This window comes from Salmo salar, chromosome ssa10, assembly GCF_905237065.1.
Source record: "Salmo salar chromosome ssa10, Ssal_v3.1, whole genome shotgun sequence".
Taxonomy (NCBI): Eukaryota; Metazoa; Chordata; class Actinopteri; order Salmoniformes; family Salmonidae; genus Salmo; species Salmo salar.
In genome coordinates, this window is record NC_059451.1 from 12,482,064 (window position 1) to 12,507,546 (window position 25,483).

General features: G+C 42.5%; 1 protein-coding gene across 2 annotated transcripts; it reads left to right on the forward strand.

Annotated features, from left to right (window-relative positions):
* The first annotated feature begins 2,882 nt into the window (after positions 1-2,882).
* On the forward strand, positions 2,883-18,473 carry LOC106613525 (nexilin). Of its 2 annotated transcripts, XM_014215870.2 has the most exons (15): positions 2,883-3,175; positions 5,645-6,161; positions 6,492-6,683; positions 7,289-7,373; positions 7,678-7,826; positions 9,105-9,302; positions 11,388-11,564; positions 12,159-12,347; positions 12,583-12,774; positions 14,660-14,707; positions 15,273-15,470; positions 16,585-16,806; positions 16,910-17,101; positions 17,282-17,645; positions 17,817-18,473. In XM_014215870.2, the coding sequence occupies exons 2-15, from the start codon at positions 5,691-5,693 to the stop codon at positions 17,828-17,830; spliced, it is 2,691 nt and encodes an 896-aa protein (XP_014071345.1). In that variant the 5' UTR covers positions 2,883-3,175; positions 5,645-5,690; the 3' UTR covers positions 17,831-18,473. The 2 variants fall into 2 exon arrangements, with proteins under 2 accessions (XP_014071345.1, XP_045543288.1); XM_045687332.1 differs by lacking the exons at positions 14,660-14,707; positions 17,817-18,473 and having other exon boundaries at positions 17,282-17,680.
* The last annotated feature ends 7,010 nt before the right edge of the window (positions 18,474-25,483 follow it).

Below are 25,483 nucleotides of genomic sequence, written 5' to 3' on the forward strand. Positions count from 1 at the left end.
TTTCTCTGTCTTCTCTTCACGCAAATGACGGGGATTTGGGCCTGTTCCCGGTTAAGCAGAATGTCCTTCACATCGGGCTCGCGGACTTATTAAATGAAAAAAAAGCTTCTGCCAGTTCGTGGTGAGTAATCGCTGTTCTGATGTCCAGAAGTTATTTTCGGTCATAGGAGATGGTAGCAGCAACATCATGTACAGAATGGGTTCAAAAATAAAGGTACAAACAACACAAAAAAACGAACAAAAAGCACAATTGGTTAGGAGCACGTAAAACGTCAGCCATCTTCTCCGGCGCCATGATACATTCCGGTGATTGGCCAGTGTACTGCTCACAAACATGCTACTAATGATTTCCAATGCCATGCCCTGTGTGAAGAAGAGGCCAGACTGGCCAGTGAGTCAGCAGCTGTAAGACTGCCATTAGTGAGACTGATAAGAGCTGACAAATGTGTCTGAATCAGGGTTTCTACTACATCCTTCAGCATGGTGAGTACCATAGATTAAAATTGCTACAATATTCAGAATAGGTTGATCACCCCCCCCCGTTAGTTTCTTTAAAATCCCTCAAAAGATAGTGTATGAACGCATCATAAGCAATGGCAAAATGTTTAGAATTGCAGGAAATTTGCTTTAAAGAATTTTTTTTTAACTCTTCTCTTTCTCAATTTTCAAACAGAAATTAGGTATGCCTTTGGTCGTTCATCGATGTGTCGTTCTGGTCATGCGCACCGTGACGAACGAAGCTAGTTCGTTAGCCACTTTAGCCAGCCAGTAACTCCTCCAGTACGTGTTGACGTCATTTCACAGGATTTGTTTTTGGACGGAAGCTGTAGAGATCGGTAAGAAATGGCACTTCTGTAGCCAAATATGTTATTCATCAAAAAATAAATGTAAGCATTAAATGACCTGGTATGATGGTGGATTGATCAGTTATACAGTTTAAAGCAGTTATTTTTGTGTTTTTGACCCAAGTCGACCTTTAAAGTAACTGTCCAGTGTTCCCAGATATCTATGAAAGATGACCTATAATTAATTCCAATATGGGTGAAATAGTTTTCCTTTCCAAAAATTGTAGTTAAGTATGTTATAAAGCAGCTTTTTGTGTGTTGGAATGGTGCGGGCTTACCCCAACAACAGAATGGTATACCGGTTGTAAAAGATATTCATGCGAGTAGACCGCTAATTGGCCAGCTCATCCTCCTCATCACATACACTGCTGCTACTGTTTACTATCTGTTACTTTATTCCTAGTTATATGTACATATCTACCTCAATTACCTTGTACCCCTGCACATTGACTCGGTACTAGTACCCCTTGTATATAACCAAGTTATCGTTACTCATTGTGTATCTATTATTACGTGTTTTACTTTTCTATTATTTCTCTAAGTAAGCATTTCACTGTTAGTCCACACCTGTTGTTTACGAAGCATGTCACGATAAAATGTGATTTGAATTGATTTGACATTGACTGATCTGACATCATCCTCTATGAGGAAATAGCGAGCACTTTTTAAACAGTCTGTTGAGATTTGAGGTGGGGTTTTTGAAGTGTTTTTTCCACTTATACTGTGTTTTCAAAATACCCCTCCATATCCCACTCAAAACCCCTCAATAGAAGCCTAATAAGTCATGCCAAACTATAGGATGGCAGGAAATTGCAGGAAATTTCAAAAACAATTCCAGGGGAGGACCCCCCCGGCTACTGTTTGTCCCTCCCAATATCTACACCACAATTTTGCCCTTGGTGAACACTACTTTCTCATCATACTTAAGAGGCATCAGCCTACTATGAGGAGTAGTGGGGTTAGTAATATCATACAGAATGTTATAGCCTTTGGACAAATGCTTGACCCTAAATGACTGATACTGTATATGGAATATGTGGGTTATTATATGACAAAGTAAGACTGTAAACCTGTTATTGTATGGCCCTTGAGACACTGATATGTAGCCTAGGCAGCTAGTCGTCATTGCATAGCACAGTGACAGTGATATTTGGGTTATGGCTGGGCTGCAGTGGGAAGACAAAGGCAACCTGCTTTCACTCATAACAGATAAGCCACCCTGCCTCTCAACACCAACAAGCAGATAGGTGCAGTGAAATGTGTTGTTTTCCAGGGTCAGACATAGTAGTATGGCAACCCTGGAGTAAATTAGGGATAAGTGACTTGCTCAAGCTCTTTTACTGTGTCAGCTCAGGTATTTGAACCAGCAACCTTTTGATTACTGGCCCAACACTCTAACCACCAGGGTACCTGTCACCTTTGGCTGTGTCCTGAGCTGATTATGAATGTATTCCATATAAAAGTTAGGGATGAACACTGGAACTTGGAATGCGCCCTGAGAAGTAGGCATACACTATCATGAGTTTGAGCCGGTCTCTCATGTAAACACCATTTTTACATTTGACATAGGCCTAATGATGAGTTCAGTATTGTGCAAGTTTCATACATGTTTATGTCTAAACCACAGGAGATTGGTGGCACCTTAATTGGGGAGGATGGGCTCGTGGTAATGGCTGGAGTGGAATATGTGGAATGGTATCAAATACAACAAACTCATCAGTTGATGCCATTCCATTCGCTCCATTCTAGACATTATTATGAGCCGTCCTCCCCTCAGCAGCCTCCACTGGACATGTTCAAATGGCGAGCCTACCACACTGTCAGTAAAAAAAAAAAAAAAAGACAATCTGTATGTTCTGGTGGAAAAAGGTCAATCATAGGACTAGTAGTAGCCTAATTGCTGAAAGATAACATGCCAACAAATGGTAAATAGTTTATTAAATGTAGCCTTCCTTAACTCACGCAATGTTGTTATAATGGCAGGGAATATACCATTTGACAAATACAAACACAATCAGGGAGACTGGCTGAGAGAACCGCAGCTGTATCTGCGTCGAGCGAACAGAAAGCACCATGCGTATTTGAGGCGACAGCTGAACCTGTCGCTGGCGCGCGCGGAATGCGTTGGACGACAAAAGTAGTACTTTTATGGAAGCTGGTTACGGATATGTAACCTCACCCATTCGACTTTGAGTCGTCTCACAGTGAACAAGGCGCACACATCACCGTCCTTTGACAAGTTGGGATTTCTCATCTTGCCATTACTTTTGTTTTGATCCACTATTTGTACAGAAAATTCCTATGATAAGGAGGATATTACACTGAAACAGGTAAACGTTTTTTCCTGCAAGACTTTAGTTGAAGATAATGTGTGATATGTGGATGTTAAAATTCACCTGTTGGGGAGAGTTTCAAATTTGCCCCTCAATTGTTGATCTTTAAATTGAGATTTGTAATATAAATGAAAAAAATAATGTTAAGTAAACTATAATTTAGTAATAAAAAAAGGTGAAATATTGAAAGTAATAATGTTTCAGTTAGGCCTATAGTTGACTTTGCTTTGTCATTCAGCTGTTGGGTATAAAAACATACACAAAAACATGTTTTGTTTAGCTGTAAATGAAAATATTCTGTTAGTTTGGTACTGTTCTTTTTTAATGTCAGTCTAACATGACCAAACATCAAAGAAATCCAGATATGTTCTTTTAAAACACAGATTATTTCTATTTGAACACACAGATTCTTCTAGCTCATTGTCAATGGTATTTAGTGGCAGCTGCGTATATACTGTTAGACCAAAATAGGACTTCACTTGCCAGGCCTAAATGTGTTGGTTAACTATGATATGGCAGTTCAAGTTATTCTAGGCAAATCCTTGCATGAAATGTGGGGTCAAGAAAAGTATTCATGGGTGAAACTGTAATTCAATAGACTAGATCATGTTTAGGGTAATAACTTTTGATTCTTCTTGCCAAAATGTAATACTCTAAATGATTAAATATGAGGTCATGATTGATACAATAGGCTACTTAAATTTATATACCATATTGAAGTGCTTCAGCAATAATATAAATATGCCTGGAATTATATTTTTCTAATGGTTTTTGTATTTCAGCAAAGGCCTGCAACTTCTTTGTACAGAGATGGTGACTTGGGCTTTGTGTTTGCTTACTGCATCCCAATATTGTATCATTTGGATTAGTGTCCATTTGTGATATACAAAGAAACAATTTTGCGATAAAAAGGGTATCGTTTAAAAAACCAAAAAACATTTACATGAATTATCACCTTTATTATCATGCCTGGTTATCACAGCTGGATTGAAGATGGCAGTGTATTATGATGACCAAATCCACAGCTGTAACAGATGTACTGATCCCAGTCTAATGGTGAATTGGATGAGATAAGATTTTTAGAATGAAGCCTTGGGTTGTTCATATATTGTTAGAATCCAGTTAATTACCTGTTACTCTCAGACTGGCAATCCATACCATCAACGTCATAGTAGTTGTCGTACTCAAAGTCGTTGATGTGATAAGTGCCAACACAGCTGTCTATCAGGTGTGTAATGGGAAATCGATCTGAGCTTGAACTCAAAGTCAAATTTGCAACAGGTGATCCTTTTGACAAAAAGTTGTACGTGTTGTACTCTGTTAGGTAGGCCCATATAATCAACATTTGGCCAACATTGGGTACATTTAGGCCTACCTTTCAAGCGTTCAATCCATCAATCAGTCAAATCAATGACACTGTATTTGTTGGCCTCTCTCTTTTTATTCAAATCATATCAAATTGTATTGGTCATATACATGTTTAGCAGTACTTTGCACTGCACTTTGTTCACCGCAAACCCTTGACTTTTTACTTCGGTATTATTACCAAGAGAATTGATGAGAACAGATTCAAAACGTATAGCCATGCCGGATGCCAAGCTAAGACTTCTAACACACGGATCAACAGTAACCTTTTCAGTGCCTGATGACTCTATGGCCCAAACATCTCTTGCTCATCCGATTGTCTGGGACTAAGTCTGGCCGTTTTGTCAAGGGTCTGTTGGGCGACATGCGGCTGCCGACCCTAGCTCTGTCCCACCGCATATCACTCATCAGAAATAGCCATGATCACATGGCCTGGACACACAAGTGGGCTATACTTAGCGTTCTGACCCTGCACATTGTGCTGTGGCTCAGTATACTGGGGAGGGGGAGCAACCCTTTCCTCCCCTAAACTGCAGCAGCCATGAGGTGCCTGCCTCCCCAAACAGACACTCGCAAGACTTCAGATGCTCAGTAATTGTGCTTATTTATAATGTGATATTGTGTAGGCAGGGTATTAATTAATCAATCTAATGTATTCTATAGAGCCCTTTTACAGTAGTTGCCACAAAGTGCTTCACAGTGTAATATGTAGGGTAGTAAAACAATTACAGATATTCAAAGTTACACACATTCTTGAAGTCCATATAGGCTAGTCATTTACCACACCACATTTCAGAAAGGGCCATTTGTAATGTTTACCTGTGAAACTGTTGTCTATTCAATATAGTTTGTTCAATTGGCTCAATCTGAAGTCCATCATTGGTAGACCCGTCATACCATTACATCTTTGATGATGGTTGAGAAGAATGAGACTACATTTAGTTAGCATTTTTTGATGGAGAAAGTTTGAATATGGGGCAGAGGAACTTAATAAAATTGTTAAAGCGATATGCATTAAAAAAAAAATCATAAAATGATTATGTGAAGATTAATAGGTTGTTATTGTACGATACCGTAATGTTACCTTTCTTTTTTTGACAGGTAACATTTGAAGAGGACCTTGTCAATTTGTCAGAGTGGCGCAAACATGACTGAGGTGGCACAGAATGTTGCTGATGTCGCATACGACACGACTGATGTGGCACGCGGCATGAACGATGTGGCACGCGACATGAGTGACGTGGCACCCGATATGAATGATAAAGCGCATGGCGACGTCGCGACCGAGTGGCACGGGCTTGGGGCACACAAAGAGGACGATGCCCCACATGACAAGCATGATGAGGCACTTAGCGAGAATGAGGAAGAGGTTCACACCGAAGAGGACGAGGTTCACACAGAGCCTGAGGAGGATGAGGAAGATGAGGCACACAACATGAGTGAGGTGGAGCACAGAGAAAATGATACGGCAAAGGACGAGCCAATGCAAAGGTCAAGATCGAGGAAGGACAAGAATGATGTGACACAAAATGGTGTGGCTCATGACATGGACAATGAAAAAGAGGAAGAAGAGAAAGACCAGTTACAGAACATATCTGAAGTGGCACTGAAACAAGAGGTGAGGCATGGCCATAGCACGGCCATATCTGTGAGTTTACCCTGTTGGAGTTGATGTATTAGCTTACTTAATAATAAGGTTTACTTCTGGGCATGTTCAATATTAAATATAGTAGGTTGTTGAGACAATTACTGATGTTACATTAGGGAGTGTGCCTGTAGATCTCTCATAAAGTTTCTGCAACGTTCAACTGAATAGCACTATTCAACATGGGTTTGAGTTCTTAGACTCTCAGCCCTATGGATTTCACTCCTATGAATCTTTCCCTTAGCACACTCCCAATCCTTTACAAAATGTTACATTGACACTTGTATCTTCATCTTTCTCCAGAGACTCCTGCGCTTCAAAAAGCCGGTGGCCAGGAGCTACGTGCCCCAGATTGGTAAGGCTGACGTGAAGAACAAGTTTGAGGCCATGCAGAAGGCCAGGGAGGAGCGCAACAGTAGGAGGAGCCAGGAGGAGCACCAAAAGAGGAAGGAGCAGTATGTCAAGGAGAGGGAATACAACCGCAGGAAGCAACAGGTCGGGGGTCAAAACAAGACAGAGATAACCCCAACTAACTGTGACCTGCATGGTATGGAGCACTAGCCTCAACAACCACAGTGTGGGTGTACTGGAGAACGTCATCATATCACTTTGTGCAGAAAAATCACACCTTTTTTATTTAATTGAAATACCTTGTAGTTGTGTTTGGGTTGTGCTTTTATCCATCTAGGGTGATTATTATAAAAACATTTTTACTGATATTTACTGATAACGTACTAAATCAATTGTGCATTTTATGCATGTTGTCCTTTACCACAAGCTGTATCACAGGATGCAGCGTTGTAAAACAAACAGTGTCCGATACGAGGGATTAACACATTGATACTCAGGAGGGGGGAAGAAAACGCCCTGTACTATCGTAGTCAACTCTCTGAGACGGGATGCCTACATGCTGATCTCCCCCATGTCACAACCACATGATCCAATCAGAGGCCTACCTGCAGGTCACATGCATGTGCAATTACACAGGATTAGGGGCTTGAGAACTTGCTGGGACCAGCATGGCTCCTGAGTGTGCAAAGCAGATGATCCCAGATAAACCGGTAACCTCTCAGCAAAGCTCTCCCTCTGATCCACCACAGATAAAAGAACTACTCGCCTCCAGTGATGAGGAGGAGGAGGTGAAGCCAGCCAAGGTAGAGAAATCCTACGTCCCCAAGATCACAGGTAGGAAATGGGGGTATTGTTGAGGGTGTAGAGGAGGGCAGGTGGGCTGGGAGAGGGCTGAGGAAGAGGGCTCTGTTCTAATTCTCATCTCACCTCATCTCACCGCAAATTCATTTGGCAACAAACTGAAGGATACGGACTGAAACAGGGAGGGACTACCTGGACTCATCCAACAAGGAACGCTCATTTTCAATTCCAGTTGCAAAACGTTTTAAAACGTTGCATGCCTAATGAACATGACCCTGTTGTTTGTGCTGTGGTCTCATCTTCATCGTCATCTACATGTGGGTTCTACACTCTACAGGTAGCGTGAAGGGGAAGTTTGCTGAGATGGAGAAGCAGAGACAGGAGGAGGAGAGGAAGAGGATGGAGGAGGAGAGGAAGAAGCGCGCCACCCAGGACATCATGGAGAAAGCGAAGATGCAGAAGGAGCTGGCCAAGAAAGCTGCAGAGGTAAACTTGTGGGATTCCTTCCAGGTATACTGTAGTGTAGCCTATAAGGGAAGTGGGACAGTAGGGCTGGATTGCTCAGACGCTGCCTCTATTGAGGGACTGGCCTCCATCTATGTGTAATCAGTCAGGTAATCCTCAGCTGCCACCCAGATGAGTTATTTTAAGTGCCATTTGAAAGGCTAACAGTTGGTGCAGGTTGGAGGGAAATCCTGCAGTGGAGTCCAGTGGAGCTGCAAGCCACAGCAGCTCTGAGAACACATATTCAGGTCATATGCTATGAATTTTGGGTGTATCTGTCAAGTTGAACAAGGTTTTCCTCACTAGTCATCACGTAGTGGCTTTAGTATCCTTAGAATGGATCACAAACAAAATTGCTGCTTCGAAGGCATTCAGCGCTAGTTGCAATGACGCTTTATGCATTGACGCTAGCTGTAGCTATACCCATGCCAAACTGGACCGAAGCCAGTTCTCCAAATTGATGTTGACCTAGATACGATAAGGTGGTAGATGTCAATAAGTGACAACACACACTAGGAAGTACTAGGAAGCATTATGCCTAATGCTTGTATTCAGTGCTTACTGTACTCACGTTGTTGATCTTAGTTCTACTCCAGTGATCTATTTGTTTCTTGAACATGGTGAAAGCTATATAGACTTCAATCTTCATTGTCTCCTTTCACTGCAACCTACTGCATGTACCTTTACTGTATAGTAGTGAGGAAAAACTTGGGGAAGTCTTTATTGAGGGTGGGAGGTAGCTTTAACCTGAGCCAGTACTGACCGAATGAGCTATAAACAATTGGGCCACCGTGCTTACAAGTTCTGCTGCTGCATGAGCCACATACACTGCCAGGTGTAGACAACATGTGACTGGCAACTGTTTCCCACACCACTGACTAAATTAGCCCCTATTGCCCTCCCCTCCTATTTTAGGGCTGACATTCACAGACTGACCATTGAAAATGGTGGCCATTAAGTGAAAGAATGTTCTCTTTTATGGGCTGTTAGTCTCTCTCTCTCTCTCTCTCTATTTTGACATAACATAGGCAGGTATCAACTAGTAATTTTATAATGTATAACATAGCTTTAGCCCATTACTTGGTTATACACAACCACTTCAGCATTTGTCAAGTTCACAGACCAGGAAGTGGTTTGTGTTATTGATGTTTTATGTGCTAAACCCCCTTTGGGAATCAATAAAGTACTGTCTTATCATATCTTACCTCATGTTAAATGTAATTTCCTTTTCTCACAATGGCTTTTGTCCACTTATGTCAGGAGGGAGATGACAGCATCCTGGTCTGCGTGGTGCCGTCGAAGCCATCGCGACCTCCAGGCAGGATCAAGATGAACTTTGAGGACCTGGAGAAGAACCGTGAGGAAGAGCTGAAGAGGAGGACTGAGGAGGAGAAGAAGAAGCGCTACAACGAGAACAAGCAGTCCTTCCGCGAGGCCAAGCGGCGCTCGGTTATACAGGTGAGCTGAGGAGGACCTCTCCAATAGGCTTTGACAGGACTGGCAGCGTAGCAGTTTTAGGAGGAAATCAAGGAAAATTGAATATTTCTTGAAAGCCATTATATCCATGTCAATCTGTGTCAATACTTCAATACAATACTTCATGGGAATATGGTGGTCTAGGTATAGATTGTTTATGTCAGCCCACAGGACAAAGAAAGAGCTTAAGTGTTTCAAGGAAAATCTTTAATGAAATCTATTCTGTCTGTGTCAATACTTTGTGGTAATATGGGGGTCTAAGTGTAGATTGTTTATATCAAAGCAGGATGAGGAGCAGCCCACAGAGAAGTAGCTTTGGTAGGACAAAGGAACAGCTTACAGTGGCTTGCGAAAGTATTCACCCCCTTGGCATTTTTCCTATTTTATTGCCTTACAACCTGGAATTAAAATAGATTTTTGGGGGGGTTTGTATCATTTGATTTACACAACATACCTACCACTTTGAAGATACAAAATATTTTTTATTGTGAAACAAACAAGAAATAAGACAAAAAAACTAAAAACTTGAGCGTGCGTAACTATTCACCCCCCAAAAGTCAATACTTTGTAGAGCCACCTTTTGCAGCAATTACAGCTGCAAGTCTCTTGGGGTATGTCTCTATAAGCTTGTCACATCTAGCCACTGGGATTTTTGCCCATTCTTCTCCAGCTCCTTCAAGTTGGATGGGTTCAGCTTGTGTACAGCAATCTTTAAGTCATACCACAGATTCTCAATTGGATTGAGGTCTGGGCTTTGACTAGGCCATTCCATGACATTTAAATGTTTCCCCTTAAACCACTCGAGTGTTGCTTTAGCAGTATGCTTAGGGTCATTGTCCTGCTGGAAGGTGAACCTCCTTCCCAGTCTCAAGTCTCTGGAAGACTGAAACAGGTTTCCCTCAAGAATTTCCCTGTATTTAGTGCCATCGATCATTCCTTCAATTCTGACCAGTTTCCCAGTTCCTGCCGATGAAAAACATCCCCACAGCATGATGCTGCTGGGGATGATGTTCTCAGGGTGATGAGAGGTGTTGGGTTTGCGCCAGACATAGCGTTTTCCTTGATGGCCAAAAAGCTCAATTTTAGTTTCATCTGATCAGAGTACCTTCTTCCATATGTTTGGGGAGTCTCCCACATGCCTTTTGGCGAACACCAAACGTGTTTTCTTATTTTGTTCTTTAAGCAATGGCTCTTTCTGACCACGCTTCCGTAAAGCCCAGCTCTGTGGAGTGTACGGCTTAAAGTGGTCCTATGGACAGATACTCCAATCTCCGCTGTGGAGCTTTGCAGCTCCTTCAGGGTTATCTTTGGTCTCTTTGTTGCCTCTCTGATTAATGCCCTCCTTGCCTGGTCCATGAGTTTTGGTTGGCGGCCCTCTCTTGGCAGGTTTGTTGCGGTGCTATATTCTTTCAATTGTTTAATAATGGATTTAATGGTGCTCCGTGGGATGTTCAAAGTTTCAGATATTTTTTTTATAACCCAAGCCTGATCTTTACTTCTCCACAACTTTGTCCCTGACCTGTTTGGAGAGCTCCTTGGTCTTCATGGTGCCGCTTGCTTGGTGGTGCCCTTTGCTTAGTCCCCAGACTCTGGGGCCTTTCGGAACAGATGTATATATACTGAGATCATGTGACAGATCATGTGACACTTAGATTGCACACAGGTGGACTTTATTCAATGAATTATGTGACTTCTGAAGGTAATTGGTTGCGCCAGATCTTATTTAGGGGCTTCATAGCAAAGGGGTGGATACATATGCACGCACCACTTTTCCGTTTGTAATTTTTTTTTTCATTTTTGAAACAAGTAATTTTTGTTCATATAACTTCACCAATTTGGACTATTTTGTGTATGTCCATTACATGAAATCCAAATAAAAATCAATTTAAATTGCAGGTTGTAATGCAACAAAATAGAAAAAACGCCAAGGGGGATGAATACTTTTGCAAGGCACTGTAGGTGTTTCTAGGAAAATCTCATCTTTCATGACAGCCGTTCTGTTCTGTCTGTGTCGATACTTCATGTGGATATGGTGGTCTCTAAGGTAGACTGTCTTTGTCAACGCAGGATGAGGATGAGGAGCAACCCACGGAGAAGGAACAGGTGATTCCTGGGAAACTGAAGATGACGTTTGAGGAGGCGGAGAAGGAGAGGCAGGAAAGGCTGAGGAAGCAAGCTGAGAGGGAAGCTAAACGACGTCTGCAAGAGGAGAAGAAAGCCTTCGAAGTGGCCAAGCTGGAAATGGTGACTGATCTTATAAAACCTTATTAGCTCATTCCTTATTAGCTTATTAGCACATTACGTTTCAATGTCCTGTACTTTCCCTGTGATAGGTCAGATATTTCCGACTTGCTAGATACTGTAAACCTTGAAGGTAAATTATCAGCGTGGCCATTCTGTACCAACCCTGCATATCCCCTTCATACATCCTGCAGAGCTTTTCTCTTGTGCTTTTGAAGTGTTAAATTGACTTGTGCCGTCTTTAGGTCTTGATGAGACTTTTAAAGAAGCAATCTCAATCTGTAAGAGCTTGCATGTTGGTGTGTATAATGTAGTTACAAAGGTGAACATAATCTTGTAAACATGGGATGAGGCCTAAAACGATCCACCTTTTCTGAACAAGAAAACCCCCCGGAAAAAAACCCTGTATTAAACAGTCAATGCATCCTTAACGGTAGCATTTATTTAGCACTACGTACAATTAAGCTTCGATAAGGTGCTTTGAGGCTCTTCCCGGATTGAACCTGCGCTGTTGTTGTTAGCGCTGTGTTCTAATCAACTGAGCTATTCTTCCCAGCCTTGTGCCTTGTGTGATTTTGGAAGTTGATGTGCTTGCAGGGCGACGATGAGGAGGACTCACAAGGAGCTCAGGGCGAGAGAGAGGTGATCCAGCCTGGTAAACTAAGGCTGAGCTTCGAGGAGCTTGAGAAACAGAGGGTAGAGAATGAGCGTAAGGCAGCAGAGGCGGAGTACAAGAGACGAATGGAAGAGGAGAGGAGGGCTTTCGCCGAGGCCAGGAAAAGCATGGTCAGTGAGAGTAATATAATGGTCACTTCACCTGATCCCAGATCTGATTGTGCTGTCTTGCCATCTCCTATGGTCATTGCCATGTCATAGGAGATGGCTATACAGCACAAACTGATGTGGGACCAGGCAAAGCCCCTAGCCTGGTCATTGTGTTTAGAGTTCCTTTTTCATACTGATCCCACCCAGAGATGTCAGACACTAGTTTGAGCTCTTTCGTTGTTGTCCCCTTCTCCAGATAGTGGATGATGACGATGAGGTGTTGCTGGCCATGCTGAACCTGGAGGGCAGCAAGCCAGGGAAGCTGTGCATCAGCTTCGAGGACAAGGAGCGTCAGAGGAGAGAGGCGGAGGAGAAGAAAGCAGAGGAGGAGGCCAAGAGGAGGCTGGAGGAGGAGAAGAGGCTCTTCGCAGAGGCCCGCAAGAATATGGTAGGACTGGGTAACATACCCATAGAGATCCTACAATTCACTAGAGGAATTTGGCATCTTAGCAACATGATAAAAAAATCTGCCATCTTGCCAGTGTAACCCTCTCACCAGGCTCGAATATGACTCTCACAATATTAACTTATGCAGAGTATCTCAGCAGCATGGGATGTTAGGTGAGAAGGACATCTCCAATAAGAATTCCTATTGTAAACTATCTAGGCTTATGACAATAGGGTATTAACTTCAGATGAAATGATTATAGGTTTCTGTTACTGAATCAGGATAAACCATCCCATGCATTAAAATAAATTGAAACAATCAATGACTCCACCAAGGCAATATACATAACGTTCCATATGTGTATTAAAACCTTTTCAAACACAAATACATTTTCAGACACAACATCAAAAGAAATAAAAAATAATCCCCAATGAGTTGTGCACAACTGTGTCCAAATTATTTCAAGTTAGCTTAAATAAACCGTTGGCGCGCGTTGGAGCTCAAAAAAAATGGAGACACCCAAAAATATCCTGAAGCACCTCACATTGTGGTTACTCACTGCTTGGTAGATATTCCTTCAGCGAAGTATGGTAGTTCCATGCAGGTTTCCTCACAAAGTCCAAGGCAAGCACAACTACCCATGCAGACAGTATTCCTTAGCCGTAACCGATATCCCATGGGAACACGAACTCGTTAAGCTTCCCAAGACATTATCTCCCGGTGTCACTCGATGCTAGGCTAACCTCAAGGCTGGCAAACACCTACACGACGAGACGGTAGCTTCAGTCTTTACTAAGTTTTAACAAAATTATAACAACTCTTTTATAAAATAAAACATGTATTTCCCTTCATGTCTTAGTAGCTATGGGTTTTGTTCTAGTTCTGTCGTCTTCTTTTATAATTTTTCTTCACCAACTGTCCTAAGGTAAAACGTCCATCCTTTCATCAAAGTCTTTTTCCCTCTCTTTTTCCCAGGCCTCCCGTTAACCAGGTCAACTCCCATTGGCCACAACTTAACAAGCGACCTTATTGGTCAAACTTAAACTTCAAAGTAAAACGAACTATTCACTTATACATTAAATAAATATTTCTTCAAAAAGCATAATGCATTAACAACATTACAGTTTAGGAGCAATTCAATCATCTTTTAAATATAATACCAATTAATTATAACAAATAAACTCAATACCTGGTTCAAACAAGGGTATTACACTAGGAAGAAATGTGATTTTTAGAAACAGATCAAATATGGTATAACTATGGTATAAAACAATACATTTGTGAATCATAGGATCTCTATGAACATACCTCTGCAGGCAGCACCAGCATGTTGCTTATGAAGCCCTGCGCTAACATGTTGGTTATAGTAGGCTACGTTCAGAAGGAGCATGTGAAAAGATTGAAATTATTTTGATGAATCATTTATTCCTGTTTTTTCATCATGATTAGAGCCACAGTGAGTTACTTTTTGGAACTTGTTTTGCGTGTGTATGTCACAGATGAATACCTTCAGTTTCTCACGCTGTGCGATATTATGAACTCTGCTTGAGCTGTGTCATCTGAGCACATATCCAATGTAATGCTCACACTTTAAACAAACTACAAATTACATTTGCAAACAAATGATTTGTGTAGGCCTTACGAAGGCTTTATTATGACTCCATAGTTCTTATAGTTCAATTGAAGTTATAGTTTGTTTAAAGTGTGACCAATCTACTGAAAACTAACCCGAATATTAACAGTTGAGGTAGCCTATATTTAATATAAGAACTCAATCTCTAATTGGTCTATAATAGGACATGGATTAATCCTACATGATGATGTAACATTACTGAAACACTACACTTGCAATTGCTGTTCCTACTTTCAAATGATCTTCTTAAAGAGCCCCCTGGATCGGGAAAAATCTAAGACTTCATATCAAGATGGAGAAGTAAGATATTTTCACTTTCAAATGACAATTGTATTTGTACACTGACTAAGAAGAAATAACACAGTGTTTCCCATGAACTGCTAATACTGTAAGTTCTTATTGTAAGTCAAAGGTTATGCATGGATGTGAATGGTCTGTATGAATGGGATATTCAGTAGGCATACTAACACTGCTGGCTTGCTTTAAAAGTGGCTCCCCATCGGTGTGTAATAGTGTGTCCTGGTTACTTGGACTGATTCTACAATGCTGTTGAAAGACTTACAAGAACGAGATTAAAAATCTTCATCTCATTCTAGGGCTTTTTACAGTATCTGATGAGAAGATCAATGTGATTTGGTTCTCTTAGCTTTGCTGGTCAATGTGTCTATGTTGCTTAGCTTTGCTTTTCATTGGGTGCTTCACTGTTTGTGATTCATTCTGGGAGGGTTAAACCGGTGGATTAAATTGCTATTGGAAGCTGCTATGATGATTGATTTGTGATTAAAGATTATTTGTGCTGTTTGATTCTGATTGGTTTATAGTGAAATGTCAAATGACACCATGCTCTGTGTTTGTATTCCACCAGGTGCTAGACGAGGAAGAGGAAGGGATGTTCAAGAGCGAGTCCCAGGAAGCATTGCACCCTGGGAAACTAGAGATGAACTTTGAGGAGCTGCTGAAGCAGAAGGAGGAAGCCGATAGGAAGCGCAAGGTGGAGGCGCGCAAAAAGAAAATGGAGCAGGAGAAACTGGAGTTTGAGCAGCTCAGACAAGAGATGGGAGAGGTCAGTCATCAACATGGTATCAGTCTCACAATGCTGTTAACTAAAACCCACATGGGAAGTCTCATGGATATTGGCATGGAACTACCAACTGCAGAGATTGATGACAAGACGAGGAGAACCAGGGACCGTATTTATCAAGCGTCTCAGAGTAGGAGTGCTGATTTATGATCAGTTTTGCCTTTTAGATCACAATCCCAAGATTACATGGACAGGTGGGACCTGATCCTAGATCAGCCCTCCTACTCTGAGACGCTTGGTACATACGGCCCCAGTTTAAACCATAAGACCAACAGTGAGCTCCAAAAGTATTGAGACAGTGGAAATTGTTTTGTTGTTTTGGCTCTGTACTCCAGCACTTTGGATTTGAAATGATAAAATCAGGTTAAAGTGCAGACTGTTTAATTTGAGGGTATTCTCATCCATACCGGGTGAACTGTTTAGAAAGTACAGCACTTTTTGTACGTAGTCCCCCTATTTTAGGGACCAAAACTATTTGGACAAATTCACTTATATGTGTATTAAAGTAGTCAAAAGTTGAGTATTTGGTGCCATATTCCTAGCAGCAATGATTACCACAAGCTTGTGACTTTCCGTAATCATGGTAGAATTGACATTAATGTATAAGTGTTTAGAAACATATTCTATTCTTATTAACAATAAAAGTAAAATAAACTCCAAAATGACACAATACATTATTGACCATTAATTTCAATTGGGCACAAAATAATCTGAAATACAACTTAAACAAACAGCAAATGAATCCAACAAGTTTGTAGAGTCACAAGCTTAATGTAATCATTGTGCGCTAGGAATATGGGACCAAATACTAAAGTTTTAACTACTTTAATACACATATTGGTGAATTTGTTCCAAGACTTTTGATCCCCTAAAATGTAAAAAGGTGCTGTAATTTCTAAATGGTTCAACCGATATGGATGAAAATACCCTCAAATTAAAGACAGACTACACTAACCTCATAGTCATTGTACCATTTCAAATCCAAAGTGCTGGACTACAGAGCCAATACAAAAGAAAATACTTTTGGAGCTTACTGTATGCTTCTATTGTGATCGTATCCTCATCACTAATCAGTTCAATGTGCTTCTTTCCAAAGGATGAAGTGAATGAGTGCTCTGATACAGTGAGTAAGGAGTATGAGGAGCTGAAGAAACTCAAGAGGACCGGCTCCATCCAGGCCAAAAACCTCAAGTCCAAGTTTGAGAAGATCAAGCAGTTGAAAGACGAGGAGATCCAGAAAAAGATTGAGGACGTGAGAGCAAAGAGAAAGGCCGTAGACGAGGAAATCAAAGAGAGGGAAGAAGAGCGGATCCAGGAGGTATATATTTGAGCACGATCCTTCAGAATCGCTTAGGAACGCCAACATGTTGGTCTGTATCATGTTCTTCTGAACTCACTTACTGTAAGGGCTGTTTTTTCAGGAGGATGATGACGGCAAAAAGGACACAGAGAAGGGGGCTGAGGAGGCTCCGTTCAGACAGAAGGTGGACATGCGTGCACGGTTCGAACAAATGGCCAAAGCCAGAGAGGAGGAGGAGAGGAAAAAGGTGGAAGAACAGAAGCTGCAGAGGATGCAGTTCGAGCAGCAAGAGATTGACGCCGCTCTCCAAAAAGTAAATCCCTCTTTCATCGGGTTCAATCATCGGGTTTCTCGTTGTTAAACTGTGGGCATGCTTGACACGCATGACATTCTAAAAACGCATGACAGTTCAGTTCAGCCCGAAGTGGTAATGTGAGAGGGGGAGGGGTTCCAAAAATTGTAAATGTGATATCACGTGTCATGTCTTTGGCAGAAAAGGGAAGATGAGGAGGAGGAAGAGGGAAGCATCATCAATGGCTCGGCAGCCTATGAGGATGAGGAGGACCACGCCAGGTCGGGGGCTCCGTGGTTTAAGAAGCCCCTGAAGAACCAATCGGTGGTGGATGCCGAGCCAGTTCGGTTCACGGTGAAGATCACCGGGGAGCCCAAGCCGGAGGTAACCTGGTGGTTTGAGGGGGAGATGCTCCAGGACTGTGAGGACTATCAGTACATAGAGAGAGGGGAGACATTCTGCCTCTACCTGCCAGAAACCTTCCCTGAGGATGAGGGAGAGTACATGTGCAAAGCTGTCAACAGCAGAGGCACCGCTGCCAGCACCTGTATCCTAACGATAGAAAGTAAGCAATCGTCCGTCTGACTGCCCCTGCATGCCTGCATGATACCACTTCCTGTTTTAGTTTTCTGATCTTCCTATGATTGGAAGGGATCGCATGCTCCTCTTCCTCATTGGCTTGGTTCAGCTGGTTCATCCATGGGTAACACCTTCCTTTTCTGTTTCTCTCTTCCAGCTGAGGACTACTGATGCTTTCCTTTTTCTGGAACTTTCCCTGTCTCTCTCACTCTTTTTTGTATAACGTAATATCTCATGTTAGAGCCAAAAAGAGGAGGAAACAGCAGTATGCTAGCCATTCCTTCTAGGGATACACACAAAATGAAAAGTGCAAGATCATGTTGTTTACGTATTGCTCATCATTCATCCCTTTCATTATTATGTTTAGGAGGAAATTTGTGCCAAATCACATATTGGTCCCATGAGTGATTGCTGCCATGAATGACGTTCAGATTGATTTTGTGATCATATCATAGATCACAACGCTTGTGCATCTGGGAAAATGTCCCTTCAAAGGTCAAATTTCAGAAAGTTTCATTTGAGAATATGGTGCAAGCCAATTCAAAGCCTTTTGATATCCCTGTGAAATAGATACAGCAGTATGCACAATCTATCTGAAACATTGGTTACTAATAAAAATAATGGTCTATTTAGGATTTTTGTTTCTTTTCTTTTTTAATATTTTGTTAACCTAAAAGGTACACAAAGAATTTTCATATCCCAAAAGCATTATATAGTTGTATGGTTTGAAATATAATGACACAATTGGTTTTATGCTAGCCTAAATATTTGTGATACGTTTATTAAAAGTTTTAATAAAATGTGCTAAATACCAGTCTCTGTGCAACTGTTCTATCATTTTTTTTACACGAATTACAGTAATGTAAATGTATGGATGGAGGGATGGATGGAGAGGAGGGTTTCTACTTATTCCATTCGATTCTACTCTATTCTAGGGCATTTGTAGTTTATTACAATGTTGGAAGACAGATCCTATTTTCAGTTGCACCTTTATCAAGGTGCATATATTTTGATGTACATTGATCAACAGTTACGTAAGAATGATATATATATGAAAAATATACACAACCGTTCAAAAGTTTGGGGTCACTTAGAAATGTCCTTGTTTTTGAACAATAGTTTGAGAAACAGACGCCTCACAAGTCCTCAACTGGCAGCTTCGTTAAATAGTACCCGCAAAACACCAGTCTCAACGTCAACAGTGAAGAGGCGACTCCGGGATGCTGCCTTTCTAAGCAGAGTTCCTCTGTCCAGTGTCTGTGTTATTTTGCCCATCTTAATCTTTTCTTTTTATTGGCCAATCTGAGATATGGCTTTTTCTTTGCAACTCTGCCTAGAAGGCCAGCATCCCGGAGTCGCCTCTTCAACTGTTGACGTTGAGACTGGTGTTTTGCAGGTACTACTTAACGAATCTGCCAGTTGAGGACTTGTGAGGCATCTGTTTCTCAAACTAGACACTCTAATGTACTTGTCCTCTTGCTCATTTGAGCACCGGGGCCTCCCACTCCTCTTTCTACTCTGGTTAGAGTCAGTTTGCGCTGTTCTGTGAAGGGAGTAGTACACAGCGTTGTACGAGAGCTTCAGTTTCTTGTCAATTTCTCGCATGGAATAGCCTTCATTTCTCAGAACAAGAATAGACTGACAAGTTTCAGGAGAAAGTTATTTGTTTCTGGCCATTTTGAGCCTGTAATCGAACCCACAAAATGCTAATGCTCCAGATACTCAACTAGTCTAAAGAAGGACAGTTGTATTGCTTCTTCAATCAGCACAACCGTTTTTAGCTGTGCTAACATAATTGCAAAAGGGTTTTCTAATGATCAATTCGCCTTTTAAAATGATAGACTTGGATTAGCTAACACAACGTGCCATTGGAACACCTATGTAGATATGCCTATGTAGATATTCCATTAAAAATCAGCTGTTTCCAGCTACAATAGTCATTTACAACATTAAAAATGTCTACACTGTATTTCTGATCAATTTGATGTTATTTTAATGGACAAAAAATGTGCTTTTCTTTCAAAAACAAGGACATTTCTAAATGACCCCAAACTTTTGAACGGTAGTGTAAATATATTGTAAAATCAATGTGTGCAAAGCTCTTAGAGATGTAGCGAGAAAGAATGCTGTAATTGCTGTCAAAGATGATTCTAACTTGTATTGACTGAGGTTTGTGAAGACTTATGTAAATTAGATATTTCTGTATTCCATTTAAATCAAATCAAATGTTATTTGTCACATACATATGGTTAGCAGATGTTAATGCGAGTGTAGCGAGATGCTTTTGCTTCTATTTCTGACAGTGCAGTAATATCTAACAGTAACAGTAACGATTCCACAAAAACAACCTACTACACACAAATCTAAAGGGGTGAATAAGAATATGTACATATAAGTATATGGATGAGCAATGGCCGAGCGGCATAGGCAAGGTGCAATAGATGGTATAAAATACAGTATATACATGTGTTATGAGTAATGTAAGATATGTAAACATTTTTAAAGTGCCATTTTTAGAGTGGCATTGTATAAAGTGACTAGTGATCCATTTATTAAAGTGACCAGTGATTGGGTCTCCATGTAGGCAGTAGCCTCTCTGTGTTAGTGATCGCTGTCTAGCAGTCTGATGGCCTTGAGATAGAAGCTGTTTTTCAGTCTCTCGGTCCCAGCTTTGATGCACCTGTACTGACCTCGGCTTCTGGATGGTAGCGGTGTGAACAGGCAATGGCTCGGGTGGTTCATGTCCTTGATGATCTTTTAGGCTTTCCTGTGACATCTGGTGCTGTAGGTGTCATGGAGGGCAGGTAGTTTGCCCCCGGTGATGCATTGTGCAGTCCGCACCACCCTCTGGAGAGCCTTGCGGTTGAGGGCAGTACAGTTGCCGTACCAGGCTGTGATACAGCCCGACAGGATGCTCTCGATTGTGGATCTGTATAAGTTAGTCAGGGTTTTGGGTGACAAGCCAAATTTCTTCAGCCTCCTGAGGTTGAAGAGGAGCTGTTGCGGCTTCTTCACCACACTGTCTGTGTGGGTGGACCATTTCAGTTTGTCTGTGATGTGTACGCCTAGGAAAATAAAACTTTCCACCTTCTCCACTGCTGTCCCTTCGATGTGGATAGGGGGGTGCTCCCTCTGCTGTTTATGGAAGTCCGCGATCATCTTCTTTGTTTTGTTGACGTTGAGTGAGAAGTTGTTTTCCTGACACCACACTCCGAGTGCCCTCACCTCCTCCCTATAAGCTTTGTCGTCGTTGTTGGTAATCAAGTCCACTACTGTTGTGTCATCTGCAAACTTTATGATTGAATTGGAGGCATGCATAGCCACGCAGTCATGGGTGAACAGGGAGTACAGGAGGGGGCTGAGCACGCACCCTTGTGCGGCCCCAGTGTTGAGGGTCAGCGAAGTGGAGATGTTGGTTCCTACCTTCACCACCTGGGGGTGGCCTGTCAGAAAGTCCAGGACCCAATTGCACAGGGCAGGGTTGAGACCCAGGGCCTCCAGCTTGATAATGAGCTTGGAGGGTACTATGGTGTTGAATGCTGTGCTGTAGTCAATGAACAGCATTCTTACATTTTTTTATTTATTTTATTCCACCTTTATTTAACCAGATAGGCCAGTTGAGAACAAGTTCTCATTTACAACTGCGACCTGGCCAAGGTAAAGCAAAGCAGTCCGACACAAACAACACAGTTACACATGGGATAAACAAATGTACAGTCAATAACACAATAGAAAAATCTATGTACAGTGTGTGCAAATTTAGTAAGATTATGGAGGCAAGGCAATAAATAGGCCATAGTGGCGAAATAAATACAATTTAGCAATTAAACACTGGAGTGATATATGTGCCGAAGATGAATGTGCATGTAAAGATACTGGGGTGCAAAGGAGCAAAAAAATAAATAACAATATGGGGATGAGGTAATTGGGTGGGCTAGTTACAGATGGGTTGTGTACAGGTGCAATGATCGATAAGCTGCTCTGAAAGCTGATGCTTAAAGTTAGTGAGGGAGATATAAGACTCCAGCTTCAGTGATTTTTGCAATTCGTTCCAGTCATTGGCAGCAGAGAACTGTAAGGAAAGGCAGCCAAAGGAGGAGTTGGCTTTGGGGATGACCAGTGAAATATACCTGCTGGAGCGCGTGCTATGGGTGGGTGCTGCTATGGTAACCAGTGAGCTGAGATAAGGCGGGGTTTTACCTGGCAAAGACTTATAGATGACCTGGTGCCAATGGGTTTGGCAACGAATATGAAGCGAGGGCCAGCCAACGAGAGCATACAGGTCGCAGTGGTGGGTAGTATATGGGGCTTTGGTGACAAAATGGATGGCACTGTGATAGACTACATCCAATTTGCTGAGTAGAGTGTTGGAGGCTATTTTGTAAATGACATCGCCGAAGTCAAGGATCGGTAGGATAGTAAGTTTTACGAGGGTATATTTGGCAGCATGAGTGAAGGATGCTTTGTTGTGAAATAGGAAGCCGATTCTAGATTTAATTTTGGATTGGAGATGCTTAATGTGAGTCTGGAAGGAGAGTTTACAGTCTAACCGGACTCCTAGGTATTTGTAGTTGTCCACATATTCTAAGTCAGAACCGTCCAGAGTAGTGATGCTGGACAGGCGGGCAGGTGCGGGCAACTTGGTTGAAGAGCATGCATTTAGTTTTACTTGCATTTAAGAGCAGTTGGAGGCCACGGAAGGAAGTATTGAAGCTCGTCTGGAGGTTTGTTAACACAGTGTCCAAAGAAGGGCCAGAAGTATACAGAATGGTGTCGTCTGCGTTGGGGTGGATCAGAGAATCACCAGCAGCAAGAGTAACATCATTGATGTACAGCATATAGAGAAAAGAGTCGGCCCGAGAATTGAACCCTGTGGCACTCCCATAGAGACTGCCAGAGGTCCGGACAACAGGCCCTCCGATTTGACACACTGAACTCTATCTGAGGAGTAGTTGGTGAACCAGGTGAAGTAGTCATTTGAGAAACCAAGGCTGTTGAGTCTGCCGATAAGAATGCGGTGATTGACAGAGTCGAAAGCCTTGGCCAGGTCAATGAAGACAGCTGCACAGTTTTGTATTTTATCGATGGCGGTTATGATATCTTTTAGGACCTTGAGCGTGGCTAAGGTGCACCCATGACCAGCTCGGAAATCAGATTGCATAGCAGAGAAGTTACGGTGGGATTTGAAATGGTCGGTGATCTGTTTGTTAACTTGGCTTTCAAAGACTTTAGAAAGGCAGGGTAGGATAGATATAGGTCTGTAACAGTTTGGGTCTAGAGTGACTCCCCCTTTGAAGAGGGGGATGACCACGGCAGCTTTCCAATCTTTAGGGACCTCAGTCGATCCAAAAGTGAGGTTGAACAGGCTAGTAATAGTGGTTGCAACAATTGCGGCGGATCATTTTAGAAAGAGAGGGTCCAGATTGTCTAGCCCAGCTGATTTGTAGGGGCCAGATTTTGCCACTCTTTCAGAACACCAGCTATCTGGATTTGGGTGAAGGAGAAATGGGGGAGGCTTGGAAAAGTTGCTGTGGGGGGTGCAGAGCTGTTGACCGGGGTAGCGGTAGCCAGGTGGAAAGCATGGCCAGCCGTAGAAAAATGCTTATTGAAATTCTCGGTGGTGACATTGTTTTTTTGGTGGTGACAGTGTTTCCTAGCCTCAGTGCAGTGGGCAGCTGGAAGGAAGTGCTCTTATTCTCCATGGACTTTAGTGTCCCAGAACTTTTTGGAGTTTGTGCTACAGGATGCAAATTTCTGTTTCAAAATGCTAGCATTTGCTTCCTAACTGCCTGTGTATATTGGTTCCTAACTTCCCTGAAAAGTTGCATATCGCGGGGGCTATTCGATGCTAATGCAGTATGCCACAGGATGTTTTTGTGCTGGTCAAGGGCAGTCAAGTCTGGAGTGAACAAAGGGCTATATGTGTTCTTAGTTCTACATTTTTTGAATGGGGCATGCTTATTTAAGATGTTGAGGAAAGCACTTTTAAAGAATAACCATGCATCCTCTACTGACGGAATGAGGTCAATATCCTTCCAGGATACCCGGGCCAGGTTGACTAGAAAGTCCTGCTCGCTGAAGTGTTTTAGGGAGTGTTTGACAGTGATGAGGGGTGGTCGTTTAACCGCAGGCCCATTACGGACGCAGGCAATGAGGCAGTGATCACTGAGATCCTGGTTAAGACAGCAGAGGTGTATTTAGAGGGCATGTTGGTCAGGATGATATCTATGAGGGTGCCCCTGTTTACGGATTTAGGGTTGTACCTGGTAGGTTTCTTGATCATTTGTGTGAAATTGAGGGCATCTATCTTAGATTGTAGGACGGCTGGGGTATTAAGCATATCCCAGTTTAGGTCACCTAACAGTACAAACTCTGAAGATAAATGGGGGGCAATTACTTCACATATGGTGTCCAGGGCACAGCTGGGGGCTGAGAGGGGGTCTATAACAAGTGGCAACAGTGAGAGACTTATTTCTGGAAAGGTGGATTTTTAAAAGTAGAAGCTTGAACTGTTTGGGAGCAAACCTGGATTGCATGACATAACTCTGTAACTCTGCAACTCTCTGCAGTAGATTGCAACTCCACCCCCTTTGGCAGTTCTATCTTGGCGGAAAATGTTGTAGTTGGGGATGGAAATTTCAGAATTATTGGTGGCCTTCCTAAGCGAGGGTTCAGACACGTCTAGGACATCAGGGTTGGCAGAGTGTGCTAAAGCAGTGAATAAAACAAACTTAGGGAGGAGGCTTCTGATGTTAACATGCATGAAACCAAGGCTTTTACGGTTACAGAAGTCAACAAATGATAGCGCCTGGGGAGTAGGAGTGGAACTGGGGGCTACAGGGCCTGGGTTAATCAGGAGGAGTAGGATAAGGAGGAGTAGGATAAGGGTACGGCTAAAGGCTATAAGAACTGGTCGTCTAGTGCGTTGGGGACAGAGAATAAAAGGAGCAGATTTCTGGGCGTGGTAGAATAGATTCAGGGCATAATGTACAGACAATGGTATGGTAGGATGTGAGTACAGTGGAGGTAAACCTAGGCGTTGAGTGATGATGAGAGAGGTTTCGTCTCTGGAGGCACCAGTTAAGCCAGGTGAAGTTTCCGCGTGTGTGTTGGGTGGGACAAAAGAGCTATCTAAGGCATTTTGAGCGGGACTGAAGGCTCTACAGTGAAATAAAACAATAAGAACTAGCCAAGACAGCAGTAGACAAGGCATATTGACGTTAGAGAGAGGCATAAAGCAATCACAGGTGTTGATCAGGAGAGCTAAGACAACAACGGGTAAATGGCGATGAATGGGCAGAGCGGGTCAGTTAGGTACATGCAGGACCTGAGTTGGAGGCTGGGGCCGACAGGTAAACAAAATGAGGTACCGTGTTATTGAAACAGTCCAGGGGGCATCAGCTGTGTAGTCAAGTGATCATAGGGTCAAAAGAGCAGCAATAGGTGAGTCAGGGTGCCGTTCGGTAGTCACTACTACGCTAGGCGAGCAGGGGACACAGCGTTCAGAAAAGCTAGCGGGCCGGGGCTAGTAGATGGTTCTTTGGTGACATTGTAACAGAATAGACTGTTGAGACCCCATCGGGCGATCACGTCGGCTGTCCAGTCGTGATGGATCGGCGGGGCTCTGTGTCGACAATAGAGGGTCCAGGCCAATTGGCAAAGGAGGTATTGTAGCCCTAGAATTAGCTGGTGGGCCTAGCTCGAGGCTAGCTCAAGGCTAGCTGGTGCTTGCGTCGGGACAGAGGCGTTAGCTAACAGTAGCCACTCGTTTGCAGCTAGCTAGCTGTGATGATCCAGTGTAATGATCCAGAGCGGCAGGAATCC